The 16,657-nt window shown below is 38.8% G+C and overlaps 1 protein-coding gene across 2 annotated transcripts in view; it reads left to right on the forward strand.

Moving 5' to 3' along the window:
• The window catches only part of slc2a9l2 (solute carrier family 2 member 9, like 2), a 147,129-nt gene that overhangs the window by 74,065 nt on the left and 56,407 nt on the right, over nt 1-16,657 (forward strand). For both annotated transcript variants that reach the window (XM_047025544.1, XM_047025543.1), the window contains 3 exons: nt 5,432-5,564; nt 11,636-11,823; nt 14,894-15,004. In XM_047025544.1, coding sequence (XP_046881500.1) covers nt 5,432-5,564; nt 11,636-11,823; nt 14,894-15,004 — 432 coding nt within the window. The remainder of the gene's footprint in view (nt 1-5,431; nt 5,565-11,635; nt 11,824-14,893; nt 15,005-16,657) is intronic.

A 16,657-nucleotide genomic window follows, 5' to 3' on the forward strand; every position in this document is an offset into this window, starting at 1 on the left:
GAATGTAATCTTTAAATTAAGGCTTGTCACATTAGTAACTTTGTTCTGAACAGAACTGGGTGTACAGACACATACGATAAGTTTCTCCTCCATCTTGAAATTGTAAAACCTAGAAATGTTGCAAGAAACAAGAAACCAATCCGATTGGCCAACGCTAGTGTTTTCACGCTCCTTATTTACATACAGTTGAGAAAATCCAACTTGCAACGCTCCGCTCGCCTTTCCACAACGCCCTACGCGAACTTCAACGCCCGATTTAATTGAAAAAGAATTGGAAGTCGACGCCCCTCGCCGCCCGATCCGCAGTAGTGGACACGCACCGTTACGTTTCTTAGCCTGGTTTTCCAAATTATAAACATTTCATACTGAAAGCATGCAGCCAAGGAGCTCTCCACCTTTATTACTCATTTAAAAGCATCATAGAATGTAAAGTAACAGCAAGCTGGTGTCAGTTACTCGTACAATGCATAGATAATGTTTAACAGTAAAATCTCAATTAAGCTTGCACCTAAGTTATAACATATTTGAGTTTGCTAACATTAGCAATAACGTCAGCAGTGTATGCATAGGCTAACCATTACATTAGCAGCACATTTCCCGTATTTAAGAATGATTAAACATGGACTTACTTGCAAGTGATGCACGGGCATCATCTCGCAGTTTCTTCTTCTTTCTCTGCTCTTGACTCCTGCTGTCTTTTCGAGGCCCTTTCCAAAAAAGTTAACTTTTAGCCTACTGTCAAACTTCGTCAGGCACAATCCAACAGACCACTGATAGGGAAAGGCACCCATGGGGAGCTTGGTAAGTTGAGTGTGTTTGTTTTAGTTTTTTGAGGGGGGGGGGGGGGGGGGGCACTATCGTTACTTTCTTGAGCAATTAATATATATCTTGTTCTGCCTGTTTTGTGATATTCATGCCTAAAAAGTGCTTAATATTTCTATACTGAAATAATATCGGCATTATAATTATTATGACTGATAATTTTTCATTAGGCTATTTTTGGTGCCCCCTCAGCACTTGGTGCCCTACGCACAGCGCGTTAGGCGCGTGTTGGGAGCAGCGGCACTGGTCATGTGACCAGCTATCCGTGCTGTAAGTAGAGAAAACGGCCTTGCTCTTATCCACTCCAATCATTCAAATTTATTGAAGGGCATCGATTGCGCTATAGCAGTGGTTCTCAACAGGAGGGGCGCGGAGAGATCGGAAAGGGGGCGCCATTAGTTTACTTTAAAAGAAAAAAAATACCATCAGACAAAGGATATTTTGTGTAGGTTACTGAGTTGCATTTAACGTAGAACGAAAAAAAGTAGGCCTATAACACACTGCGTTCCCTCTGCTTCTGCATTTCACCTCTGAGTCTATGTTTAGTGAGTGGCGAAAGCCGGAGCGCCACATTCCGTGACCGCACTGTAGCTGACATACAGGGGAATGAACTGCGCATGTCCACGCAGTGTTGCCACGTAACGGACCAAATTGGCCAATTGGATCTTTGTCGTGATCGACTGATTAATAAAGATGTTGACATGTTTCCCAACTTCGCTGACTGAATTCAAGAGACAGGGATAAATATCTCTCATTCGATTGCTTTAAAGGGTTCATAGATTGCAGAACCGAATTTACCTTGTCACAGTTGAATAACGACAGTTCAGTGGGTAGAATGGACATACAGTGAACCTCAAAGTCCATTGACACCTCTTTCCTATGCAAATTTCACAAAATGTTTTGCTGTAAAACTGTAGGTTTTGAAAAAGCCATGGAACTGACGTCAGTTCGGTGGCTCCACCTTTTTTGGCTCTGGTCTGTACCTTGGTCACGCCCCCAAATTTGCTGCTCTGTGTACTTCCACAGAATTACAAAGCGTAAACGTTTTCTAGCATATTGAAAATGGACTACGGTGGTAAATACACTGTTCCAGGCTGTACAGTGAATGCTGACCCTTTTCATAATCTTCCCAAGGAACCAGACACTAGGGCTGATGTTTTTCTATGAGAAGATCCCTGTGAAGTTCGACACTCGTTTATTCATTTGCTCAAACCATTTCACCAAAGACAGTTTTGAATGAAAACATTAAACAATTTAAAGAAGGATTTGCTAATCCGCTGTTGCTGAAAATAGGTGCTGTTCCAACTGTATGCTCATCACAAACGCAAGCTGTAAGTATTATTTTGTCGCAAACAGTTAGCCTATTCAATGCTAACATCTCCTGTATCTAGCATGGGTAGTATGCTAAATAAGTTTCTAAACACATCAACATACCTTACTTAGCAAATGACTCGGAACGCAACTCTTTTCAGCATAGCAAATCCTGCTTTACACCTACACATGACTGTAGGCATGTAAACTAGTTTAGCTTGCTAACGCAAGAGCATAGGTAGAATGTGTGATGATTTAGCCTAGTTCATTGACAATGGGGCTAACGTTATTTTGTGTTCATGACTGTGTTTCATTCAAATAAATAACTTGTGTTGTCATGTAAATCTACAATTCAAGATGCATGTTTGTCCAGATCTATTTTTCAGCAAGATAGCTAGAGCTAACTAAAGCTGAGTTTAATCACGATAGTTTGTTTGCTAAGCTGTAGTGCTAACGTTGCCCACTTAGGCAATCCTGTTTGCGTCGACAACAGAAGTGGAAACAACTAACGTAATTAACTTTAACGTAAAGACTCCACCGTCCTTGTTTCAGTGAGTGCTGATGGCCGTGTTGCGTCTTTGCTCCGTAGCTTCACTCGTTGTAAACCACCAATCAGCGCGCAGCTCATCTCTATAGTCATTAGCATACCATAAAAGAAGAAAACCTAGCGTTTTTTCCCGGGAAAATTTCACTGGATGTATCAGGGGGCATAGAACAGCACCCGGGCCATTTTCAGCCCAACCAATGTTACATGCCGTATTCGGAGACCTTAAGGAACAGTGTGAAATACCCAAAAACCCCAGTCAATCACCCCTTTAATAATATATCAGTCCCACCACAACATAGATTAAAAACCATACATGTGTTGCTGCTCATTTACACTATACTAAGAGTGAAGTGTAGAGTGAAATAGGGTTCTCTTCTCAATTCCTTTATTGCAAGAGGGAATGGCGATAAGCTGTGTGGCAGTAAGCTTTTAAATCTATGCAAACTTAATAAATCATAAGTATGCATGCAAATATCTGTTGTAAAATGTAAGTATACTCATTAACATTTACAGAATATTTGGATGTTTGATATTAGTTTAAACAATAGGTTTTGTAAGTGATATAGTAAAATAAAATGGCCCAGCTGCAACCAACGCAAGCAAACCTCACAATTTCCCCAGAAATGTGATCATCTCTAGTTGTATTTACTTAAGTTATGGTGATGTGATGGTGGGTGATGGGATTCCACCAAAAGACCTCATCCTATCAGTGGGTCACTAACTCATTTTCTGGTTAGAGTCGACCGGTTCTGTTGTCCGCATATCAAGCTGACTTAATAGCAAACATTGTCTGCTTGTTTGCCCCTGTCTCTACAGCATGTGGGTAGGGTTGCTTTTGGCTATAAATATAGAGAATAAGACATACATTTGTAGCAGTCTCGTCCGACCACATCAGTAAAACACAATCGGCCTTCTTCACACCATCCAGTATGCTCGATTACATCACCAAATGCCCATACAAAGGAAACCATTTCATGGGGATCTCTCCACTCAGCATAGTCATGGCCTCATCTCTCCCAAGAATCTTCAAAGGTTTTTCCTTGACGTCCTGACTCACCAGGGGTCTCATTTATAAAGCTTGCGTACGCACAAAACGGGGCTGAAAATGTGCGTACGCCACTTTCCACGCAAAGGTTGTGATTTATAAAAAACAAACTTGACGGGAGAATGTGCGGTCCTCCACGCAAACTCTGACCCTCCCGTAGGCCTACGCACATTTTGGAAACAGTTGCAATTGGCGACGCAGATGACCGTACTGTAGTCAGACTGCAGAAAGTACATTTGGGAACAACGATTATTCGTAATATTTATATATTTTGTTTTCCTCACACACGTTTTTTTCACTCGATTTCATCATTATCATGAAGATTTAATCCAGCAGTATTATTTTAACTTGTACTGAGTGATAATTGTTCCATAAGCACCTTACTACCAACTCAACTTTTAAATCAAAATTCAGCGCTGTCTCTCCATCATATTGTCCACTATACCTGAGTGCAGGAGGGGGAAATGCCCGACTGCATGGAATGCAGATAACATCACATATCCTACTTTTAAATAACTGCAGAATACAGTGTATAACTAAATATTTTTCTTTAATACTGTGTATATATCATATGTCAAAAACTGGAAATACAGTCGTTAAACTCCCGTGCCATTGCTACACTCTACGTCCTCGTTATCAGTCCAGACTTGAATAGATTACTGTTCATAACAAAACGCTTTTGTTTTCAAATTGTATCTCCACTTGCAGTATCACTTGCACAGTTGAAGCCACTCGCACAGATTTTTTTAATTGGTGATCGACTGGCCACCACTTTTTAGGAGTTTTCAGGCTCCACCAATAGGCTAACAGTGTTTGAGAAGTTGTCATGCGCTATGATTCACCGTAAAGAACAATCGCATGCCAGGGTCATGATGAGATACTAGATTAGCATTCATGAGGTGCTTTGCATTGACTATTTATGGTAAAAAATGGGCGTTTTCAGGGCGGGGTACAATGCTGATTCACGTACGCACACTTGTGGGTAATTGTGATTTATAAAGGGAACATTGCTTACAGGTGTGCGTACGCACGGTTTTATAACTCTGAATTTTTGTGTGCGTACGCCATTTTAGGCTTTTGGGCGTACGTACACTTTTAGTAAGAATCCTACGCACAGTTTTATAAATGAGACCCCAGTTGTCTTACCAGTCTTCCTGCAAAATGACCAAGTCATCCATGGATCTACTTTAAACTAAAATTATAAAACAAATAATTAAACTATTTTGTAACTTAAGAATGTGAACAATGTGAACAAACAAGACCAGTTTACATCAACAGTAAGTGTGGATGAAATAGGGGAAGATGGGATAACCCAATCCCAATGACCAAAATCACCTTCTGACCTCAGACACAGGAATCTTTTGACTTCCCTCGCGAGTGGTAGATCATTTCAACTGCAGCTAAAAAATTATTGACTCTCTCCCACAACACTTTGTTCTTGCTAAAGCCTCTTTTCTTTTACAACTCAACTGAAAACACACCTCTTCATTCAAAACACACTCATTACACTCTCGTCCCCACCTAACTACAATAACTAATTCAAAGTTTAAATAACATTCTAATAACTATTAGCTATTCATTTATTTGATGATTGTTTCTTTTTTTCAAGTCATTACAATGTTACAGAATATGATGTGATTATATGGTGCGGCTAATACACTGAGCTCATGTATTTTTCTTCTTCTTATCTCTTGGGTTGACTGCAGGAGTCCAGATGGAACTTCCTGTTTGCCTTCCTGGCGTTGCCTGCCCTGCTCCAGCTCTGTGTTCTACCCTTTCTTCCTGAGAGCCCCCGCTACCTTCTGATGGAGAGGAGAGATGAGGCTGGAGCAGAGAAAGGTACACACTGTGACATGGCTACACAAACACAAGCACTCACAAACGAACAAAACTAAAATAAATAACGCAATCTGAAGCAAATTCACATTGTTGAAATGAATGAGGCACCATTTTTAGCCTTTGTGCCTCTTTAGGCTGTCAGCTCTGCTCTTGGCTTGAGACCATGGATGGATTTGAGAATGGATCACTCTTTGTTGATTAAATATATTACTCCAGCCCTTCCTATGTACCGTTTCCTGCACTTGAACCAAACTTTATTGTCTGACCATCCTTTGGCTTTTTTGAAAATGCTTTGTGATGCATACAATTAGCAAACACTGTAAAGTGTGTGGTGAATGTTGCAGTGTTTCCCCTATGTTGATTTTACCGTGGCGGCCCGCCACGGTTACATTTCTTAGAATTAGAGCTAAATTTCTTAGAATTAGAGCTGAATTTAGGCCGTCTATCAGCCGTGATTGTTAGAGCGCATGTCGGAGAATAGCACAGACGCGCTTCACAGCGCAGTTGAGATTGCGCGTGTGCATCCTTGAGAACTGAAAGTCGTATAATTTATGTTGTCAGTTCATTTAAGCCTGTTAATGTATTAGTCTATAGTTCTTGCAAATTTAAATTAAGTTAACTGGTGATTTTCGTTGTTTGTATTCTTCCCCTGCTAGCGAAATTGCACGTCTGTTGATTCGATAGCGATTGCTGCCCTTGCTCACGTTTGTATTTTAGGTGCATTATTATGCTTAAGTAGCCTAGTTTTAATGAATAAATAGTGGGTATATTGTTATTATTTGCTACAGAATGCTTAGCCTATCAAGATCAAATGAAGCAGACAGTGTACATGCTTCCGAGTGGCCTACCTTAATCTGTAGGCTAGGCCACTGCATTTACAATAAGTTGTTACGTCAATTATTAATTGGCAGCATTTATGCCATTTAGAACATACTGTAAGGTGTCGTTAAGTATGCTAATTTTATTTATTTAGGGGAAATAGGACGAAAATATGTGCAATATTACATTAGCTATTAGACTATTAGATTAAGATGCTCCGAAATATAGGGTTAGCACTTTGTTTTGGCCGGGGGGGGGGGGGGGCTAAAAAAAATCCTAGGGGAAACACTGATGTTGTTTTCCCACTTACACAGTTAACAACTTTTTAGTACTATTTTTAGGTAGTAACCATGTTTGAAATACATTTGACTTACATACAGTAATTTTTCAATAACACACCTTGAAACAATACAACACACCCAACTGTAATTTACCAGTTGACCTCTTTCTTTGCACTACAAATAATTGGAGCAAACATTCAATTATACCAATTATTACATTTTTTATGTACAAAAATCACTACAGCAGTGTTACAATTTGCCAAAAACATTCAATCCCTTTACGCCTGTGTCATACAGTTTCAGGTGTATAACAAAAATGACTGTGAGTCTGTGTACATGTGTACAGAGACCATTAATCAATCCACCAGTGTCTTAAACACTGGCCCAATATTTGGCAATGTATTTTTTTTTGTTGTTGTAAAGAATGCAAATGTTTCCCCATTTGGTTGAACTATTCCTCTCATTGTTAAAAATTGTGTTGGGCAGTATGCCTAAAATGTAGGTCTATATCACGGACGATAACGGAAGCACAATATATTTGTTTTCCTTCAAATGTCATAACAATGCAATTCGCACACCTGCAGCTAATCTACCACACTCGGCTGTTTGCGATGTTTTAAGGTTGATGCAGTGTGGACAGTGAGCTTGATCATGTGCGCACAAGGAACAATCATGCTTACGTTTATGTGTAACGTTTATAAATCTGAGAAAAACCTTTCTTACCTTTTTCTGAGAGTTTTTTCCGTACGTATTCTTGTACTGATGTTTGGGTGGCATTTAAGGGTAAACCGTGTAAAAGTGAAAACACTGTTTTAAACCTTCACATGAACATTTTTTATGATCTTGAGTCTCAATGGTTGTGCTGTTGTAGTGCTCTCTTTATGTTGAGCTCTTTCTTATCTCCTCTGAAAATCTTGGGTTAAGTGGAACATCCATTGAGGCCACTTGTCAGGAGCTGGATATCATTCAGTTTCACATGGAAGATTCAAGGTTTGGGTCTACAGCCTGCAATCAAATCAATTTTTGTGAGATTTGTATTGTACTGAGCAGGTGGGAGTAAATAAATAAGGTAAATATCAACGTTTATTTGACCAATGCCAATTAGTACTCACAATGCACCAACATATAAAATAAAAAATCTTGCATAGGCTATTGTACCAATAATACTGTAGGATGTATATGTTATCCACTTAATTTAAGGCCTTCACACATTACGTCATCTATAAAGCATTGATTTCGGTGTAAATTTGCAAAACATTAAACCACATTAGCCTGGTTATGATGGTGCAAAAGCCTTATTAAATTTTAAGTATTAAGTTTTCGAACAGATTACTTCATCCATTATTTATTTTTTAAAGATCTCTTTCTGTATATTTAAGTAATAGCTTCTGTTTTCATTAAATTGTAATACCATTTTTATGTAACTTTTACTTAATTATTCATGATATCAACCTTTTTAAATGCAGTACAAAGTTCAATTTCACAGCACTTGGTTGTTTGCAATAAAAGGGGAAATTAGGTTAATGAGTGTCTAGATTGGCCTAGATTTCTAAAGGTGTTGCGTGGCCTGATGGACTGGATTTAGTTTGGACACATACTGTACATGAACATCAATAGACAAGACATCCTGACACACTCAAACAAATCCAACCTTAGTTTGTGGAGGGCCACTCATATTGGTCCCCATCATTCTGCCACAGTAATGAAAACCTGAGTATAGTTTGTTTTTAAATTCTGCTTGCTCTTCAGGATTTCCATCAAGATTTGAGTAAAATGTGTATAGGCCTTCAATTTCAGTGCAAAATTGTTTTTTTTTAGCTTCATGTAGCCTTGCCTAATATGAACATTTAGTTGGGACTCACATTCTTATATTTTCCGGAAATGACAACCCAAATGTTTACCTGAAAGATTCAGGTCTTTTGAGAAAACATATTTTTCCCACCCTTGCAGGAACCTAGATTTATGAAGTGACAGATCTTTCTTTTTTTCCCTGGCTTTTTCAGTTCCTCCTGGCATCTTTTTCCCTTCTATTTTATTCTTCTTTTATCAGCTTAATCTAGCTAACTCCCTCCTCAACAAGAAATGATGGTTTATTGTCTCCATGGCAAACACGTGGTAGGCTACATGCACTTGTGTTTGAGAAAGAGAGCATGCGCGACAACTGAAAACGGCACTTTTTAATGCAGGGTGTGATAATGTGCTTATTTAGATTAAAACCTAGTGTAGCCCATTAGCTTACTTATCAGTCACACAGTAACTTAACAAATTTAACACATATCCTTTCATTCGGTGTGTGAAAAAAACTAAGAGAAAGCAGGCGATTTTTTAAGCGGGCAGAGTGGCTCACTGTGAATTCTTCCGATTGTCCCGATGGCCTGAAAACTATTAATAAACGAGCAATATTTTGGGGGTTGCTATCGGGGTGCTTTGGTCTTTCTTGGGGGTGCTGAAGTACCTGCTAGCCCCTCCCTAGCGCTGCCCGTTTCGCCGATGCTGTGGGGCATACCCGCCTTTGCAATAGGCCTACGTAATGCAACAAGATATGATGCCTCAGTTAGGGTTAGCCTCTTTGCAGACCACACATTGTGGCTTTTGATCATCGGATGGCCCTATCCAAGAAAATACCAACTTTATATATACCTAGTCATATTTTCTGCGCTTTCTGCTGGGTTCAGACATTTTCTATCGGCAAAGTTGCTGTCACTGCTAGCTAAAGATGTTTCGTGTCAAGTATACTTCACATGCTGTCCGGACTGAGAGAGTGATTAAATGACATTCAAATATGTATATTCCATACATCTACCAAATTATTATTTTCCAGAAAGCATATATATATATCTTTTTTTTTCAATAATAAAAAATATATATATTTGCCGCCTCCCCTAAAACTCTTTGGCGCCCCCCAGGGGACACTTTGAAAACCCCTGGTGTAAACTAAACCCTGGGTGTTCTTCTCCGCCTTGGAGAAAATGAAGGCTCAAACGCTCCGAAAATCTGCTCCTTTTGACGTCACAAGGAGCCTCTACAGATATTTTCGCTGGAAATGCGCAGACACAACCTCTCAAAGTTTTGCATGTCTGCGCCAAACATTTCAGCCAGCACTGTTTCCTTAACTTGAGCCAATACAAAGTTGGCCTTGCTGACCGTCTGAAATTAATTTCTGGATCAGCATCCTACTCCTTGGTCCAGCTACAAACCTCGGACAAGTAAGTCAACTAACGCTATATAATTTTTTTGCTTGCGATATGGTTACCTAGCTTGCTACCCTTAGAATCTGGCTGTAACATTAGCTCTGCAGCCATCAGCTGAAGTACTGTCGCTAATGTAAATGTAGATAGCATCAAGTATGTGTATGAATACACATTCTGTAACGCAGTGTTGTATGCTTTGTTGTTATGTGGATAACGTTCTGCTGTTGGTGTTATGGCGCGCACGATATCCGCCTTTCCCCACATTGAAATGACTGAGTGTGCAGCTATGCAAACCAGGGTTATCAGATGAGAATGGCAAATTCGAGGCATATTACAGCAAAGGGTCTACGAGCCAGTGCGATGCATCCACTGTAAACATTAGCACATGGTGCAGCCTCTCCTCCTCATTTAGCATTTAAAGCTACAGACACAGAAACGGCACGTTCTGAGGAAAGCTTATTGTGGGACTACTCGTGGTGGCTATAATTCTGCACCAAGGCTGATTTTTGGGAAATAGACTTCAGATACAGTTTTGGGGGACCACTAATTCCTATATAAAAGCATCCAAAAACAGCATGTCATGTGACCTTTAATACAATTAAATTAAATAGCATTTTGTGCCTACAATGTTTTTACCATAGATATTTACTAATACTGGTTCATGATTTAATTTAGTTTATTAGTAATTTCTTACCATAAATAGTTTTCATATGTTCACTAATGGACTGGTATCAACCCATAAACTCTCAGCCTTTCTGGCATTTGCTAACATTTGCCACAGTTTGCAAGTTGTGTGTGTGTGTGTGTATGTGTGTACACAGCATACAGTTGGGTGAGTGTATACCTGTCTAATGAGAACATTGTGAGAAAGCATTCACAGAAAGAAAATGTCAGTTCACACTAAAAAATTAATCTAATCCCAGCTCCATTGTATTTCCCCTTACCCTTGTTCTTCCATCTTTGTTAGCAAACACATTTGGGTGTTTTGTCCAGACAGTACCCCCTTGCTGTAGTAGTGTCCTATGCTATTTTGTACAGTCTGTCTGGTCTTTATAAGCTCTTTCTTTGTGTTACCCTCCTCATTTCAGTGAAGAGAAGGTCACATTTCAACAACGGTGCCATGTTGCCCCACAGCCGTCCTGCTGATAACAAAATAAACCCCAACGCAGACACTAAGTCTGTATGTACTGAATGTATATTTTCCCCTGCTGCAAAAAAAACCCCATGTCTCATCAAACGCCTATAATTTGCAATATGAAGCCATGGCACTCATTCTGACAAACCCAGCGTGCAGCTAGATTTAAGTGCTTTTTTAATTTTCTTGATCAATGGAGAAGGGGGCCTTCCTGTACACATGATATGCTAATTTGTCTCCTAATTAATGCACAGGTTTCTGAAATTAAGTTTACACCGTGGGCGACATGCACAGTTGAATATTAAGTTAAACATAAAATCTTAGCACTCGTGATTCTAATGTCAGTGAGAATACATGTTATGGAACCGATACCATAACTGTAACCTTCCATAAAAATGGCATGGCAAAAGTGCAGGCCGCACTGACAAAAAGACACCTTGTGCTATATACAAACAGTACCACATAATGGTGTACATATTGCAATGAAAACTAGTAATGATGCCAATGAAGGCCTGCCACATCCATAGCTCATAACTCCATTCCATGCTCAAGTTCTTGGCCAAGTTGACCCATTATTTACATAATAAAAGAGTCACCTTGAGAGCACATGCCAGGGTAAATGTATTAGGTCTGTGTTTTTGACAGCTTTTAGAGCCTTCTTGGGGAAGAAGGATGTCAGCAAGGAATTGGAAGAGGTCCACGCAGAGTGTAGAGCACAGAACAGTTTGCAGACAGCTTCCGTCCTTGAGCTTCTGCGTACTCGTGCTGTACGATGGCAGATCATCACTGTCATCGTCACAATGGCTTGCTACCAGCTGTGTGGCCTCAATGCAGTAAGTGGCACCTGTTTTGTTACTACATTGTCATGTCTCATCTGTGTCATATGAAAAAAAACAATACAACACCTTGATGACAGGAACAACTGTATCAGTACAGTAAGTAATACCTGTAATAACAAAAATGTCCCCTGATTGTTGACTTCCCTGATAATCATAAATGTTTTAAACGAGAGAGGTATACAGATTCAGAATCATCTTAATTCACACAAACAAGGAATTTAATGTGGCAGGCAGGTAAAAAAATGAGTCTAAATATAACATTTAGAAAATGTACAACAGTTAATAAATAATTCCAAACAATACTATACAATGTAAAACATTTACAATAAAATAAGATAAATTAAATCTGATAAGATATGCATTGCGCAGTGTACAATAAAGTGACCGATTTAAAACTTTTTAAATGTTGGTAGTTCTGGACCTTTTTATGAGGCCAGCTGTGGATGGAAAGAAACAATTCTTATGGCGTGAGGTTTTGGTAATTGAGAATTCTCTCATTGTGTGAAAACACTAGAACCAAAGTTTTTCGATGTAACACTATCCACAAGATTAAATAGTACAGTTCCTTTAATGCTTCCTCATAGACAGGGCCTACTTGAAAGCAGTCAAGGTCCGATTCATCACACTGTATAAAAAGAGACTGAACAATTTTTATCAGAAGTTGTCTGTAATGGAAACCAGGGCATTTGAATTAACATACTGGCAATGTCATCTAATACTGATAGAGAGCATACAAAATGCGACTTTAATAAATCATTTCAAGAGCTGATATTTGATAAATATGTTTATGGCAATTTCCTGTATGTAAAAAATGCCCATCAAGCTTTGCAGACAGATTAGGACAATAAATGGATATCTGGAATAGAGAGCATAAATAAGCAGTTGGAGGCAGTATGGGTGGTTATGCAGCCTTGCAACAGAAAATTGGAGGATTTACGATTCCTAATGTTTGGGAAAATGCAAATGTAGGAATAACATCAGAATTCAGCAGTTCACCGAGCACTCACAAAAACATTACCTTAAATTTCTATTTAAAATGTATTCTGTTAATGGCATATGACTTGATGAGAGCTTGACAGGCAAGATAAGATGGTTTATAAGCATAAGGGTTCATACTAACTGGGAGGTTAAAATAATTTATCCCAAGGAATACTGTAGGTGAACAAGAACAAAAGGGACAGCAAGGGCTTCATGACATAATTATTTGACCATTGTACTGTAATGGGCATAAAATTCACCAGCTTTCCAGTCCATTAAATTGACTACCAATGCTACATTAAATTTACATTTTACATTTTCGTCATTTCTTATCCAGAGCGACTTACAGTAAGTACCAGGACATTCCCCCCGAGGCAAGTAGGGTGAAGTGCCTTGCCCAAGGACAGAACGTCATTTGGCACGGTGGGGAATCGATCGGGTAACCTTCTGATTACTAGCCCGACTCCCTCACCGCTCAGCCATCTGACTCCCTGATCTACTGGAGTACTGATCTACTGTGGAATCAAAACACAATAGTCCAGTGTATATAGTACAAAATGTTCTCACTTATGTTACGTCTGGACCAGAGGCTCCACGTCGACGCTCGGATTCACCGGAGTACTAGGGGCGGCGCTGGCCAGTGCTTTACGCACCATTGCGCACACCTGTTTTTCTATTTGTTCACCCGTTTCTGATTATCATTAGTAGAGTATATGACCTGGGTTTTTGCTTTACTTGGTTGTCGGTTATTATGAGAATACCAATGAAAACCTCTGACACTATAGTATTCGGAGTATGTGCCTCCGTTGTTGCAAATCCCTGGAGGGTTATTAAAAGAACCATCAAATCTGCACTTGCGTCCTAATTCCTGCAAATACCGTAACAACTTAGACATTATACATACAGTTTATATTGCTTAGTTGAAATTACAAGGATTCCTTATCTTATTTTCAATTAATTAGGACTGAAGAGGGGAAATTACATCTCAAACACTTTGGGTTCAACATATGGCAGCAATAGTTATGTGTACAGAGTTAGGTCACAGTTGATGTCATATTTATACTGTTGTTTACTAAGTAGCTCCCACTCACTTGCATCTGTAACCATCTTGGTTGAGAAGAATAGAAAATAGGAAAACTCAAGAATACAGATTGTTATACAATTGATTATTTAATGTTATAACATTAGTTGTCATTTAACATTTCAAGCTTTTCACGTGAATTGATGAGCAGTGATCAAGCTACACACTTGGCCCCACCCTTCTAACGTCCATAGTTGCCTATACATTCTGTGAATTTCCGTTTTTTCCCCAAAAACGTCAATCTTACATAACATAATTTGTATACTGTTCAACTCATGAGAATACATTTCATAACATGCAACATATTTTCATATTTGAAAGATCCAATTAAGTATGATTTCCATCAGCTGTGGTCACCAACATCTTTGAGGGGTTCTTTTGGAAAAACATATATCTCCAATTGTATTTATTGTCCAGAATTGTGTTTTGTCGTGCACTCCAGGGAACTCTTCATATATGGTATGTAAAAGATACCCTAACCCTAATATTTAGATTTATTTTAGCAATTGACATATACACGTTTTTAGTTTTAAAAATACCTTAAATGTCTCATACTTTGACAATAATGTTTTACCTAGCTTTAGCAAACGTTACCTGCCTGCAGATAGGACATGGTAAAAAAAACTTTGATTTTGCCACTGACCTTGGGGACTGGATTCATATTCATGGTTATATCAGTCTTATACATTCTATTCCCACCCCAGCCACTTGCCTCTCTTCTAATTCTGTATGGTCTATCACTGAAATGTTGATAAGCCTTCAATTATGTAGTGAACATTTGTGGCTGGGGAAGCTGTCTTCAAACACCATTCAAATGGAATATTACGTGATGTGCATTTTTATATTAGCATGCATAATTACCCTGTATATTTTTCTACAAAATCTTGTTCTTTTTCCATTATGTATATATTATACCATAATATATATAGCTGATCTTCAAATTCCCTTGTCGAAGTAAGTGTGAATAATCTGATTGGGTTTGTGATTTTTGGTTATTCTCAACAGATTTGGTACTACACCAATGGGATTTTGCGAGAGGCAGGATTTCAAGAGCAACTAATGCCATACATCACTCTCAGCACAGGTGGCATAGAGACTCTGGCTGCCATCATTTCAGTGAGTATGATGGACTCTAAGGCAAAAGCAGGCAGTAAAAATGACAGTTAAACAAACTATAGTAATAATGCTACATTTTAAAAATGTAGTTTCACCTCATAAAAGTACTACTATGATGAAGACAAATCAGTTTCATTATACCGGTGTTAGTGGACAGTTTATTTAACTGGAAGAATGTCAAATGAGATATCAGCAAATTAATTGAAATATAACCTTTACATAATATAGCATTTCAAAATTATCACAATACTTACTTAATTAGGTCATTCATTGTTTTGTTCCCAGTACCAAAAGAAACCCTCTACCTTTTTCCTTTTGTCAAGAATGACAGAAGTAGTTTTCATTTTTGCTTTTTGATCCTCTCTTCTGGATCGATTTCTGCCAATGCAGCCGAGCTGACTTGACTGAAACTGCAATTAGGTGTATGAACTAGGCTGTGTTTGAAGCTGTGTCCCAGCGAATTGTCATATCAAAGTTCATTGACCGATTGCATGTGAATGCAATGCATGCAGTCTGAGTAGCTTTGAAAAAGGTTTTAAACAGACGAGATGTGATTTTCCATTAAGATGGAGTTGCTTGGGACCTAATGTGATGGGCCTCATCGGGGCTGTATTTGCACTGGAAGTAGCTCTCATCTTCAAACAACTATTTCACAATAATGAAAATGAGCTTTTTCTTAGGCTATCATCGAAATTAGATCAAACCATGAGTTAAAAGTTAGGGATTTAATTGTCTCCTTCAAACATTGATATCAAGCAACAACGATGACAAGGTACACAACCAGTTTTTACTGTAGGAACTGTTGTAGCGCTAAATAAAGTTTCATAGAGTGGTTGTAACATTTGCTAGGAACTGACTAGAAAACATGTTTTTTAATTATATTCTTTGGTCTTTTTTTGGCTAGATATATACACTACCGGCAAAAGCTACCCATTTTTTCAATTTTTATTGATATTTAAGCAGTTCAAGTCCAGTGAATAACCTGAAATTGTACAAAGGTAAGCGGTAAACTGCCAGAGGTAAAACAACATAGTTTAGGTTTTTCAATTAACAAAGGAAGACAGACAGACCATTATAACATTTTTAAGTGTAAGTCTTTATTTTAGATAGAAATTGCAAAGAAAGCCAAGGTGTCAGTGAGAACAGTTTCCTACACTATCAAAAGGCACTTGAAACTGGAGGAAACTCTGATAGGAAGAGGTCTGGCAGACCCAAAGCCACAACAGAATCAGAAGACAAGTTTCTGAGAGTCAACAGCTTGCGGGATAGGCGGCTCACAGGACAACAGCTTCAAGCACAGCTTAACACTGGTCGAAGTAAGCAAGTCTCAGTTGATGATTGAAAGTGATGTTTCGGGGGCTCTTTTGCTGGATCTCGAGTATACCCTCTGGTATACGCCTAGTTGGTCAGGTGTTCATCCTACAGCAAGATAATGACCCAAAACATACCTCCAAGCTATGTCAGAACTACCTTAGAAGAAAAGCACAAGATGGTAGGCTTCAAATCATGGAATGACCAGCACAGTCTCCAGACTTAAACCCCATCGTGCTGGTTTGGGATGAATTGGACAGAAGGGTGCAAAGCAACAGTGCAACACATTTGTGGGAACTTCTGCAACAGTGTTGGGAAGAACTTTCAGAACAATGTTTGATT

The sequence above is a fragment of the Hypomesus transpacificus genome, chromosome 9 (assembly GCF_021917145.1).
Source record: "Hypomesus transpacificus isolate Combined female chromosome 9, fHypTra1, whole genome shotgun sequence".
Classification (NCBI taxonomy): Eukaryota; Metazoa; Chordata; class Actinopteri; order Osmeriformes; family Osmeridae; genus Hypomesus; species Hypomesus transpacificus.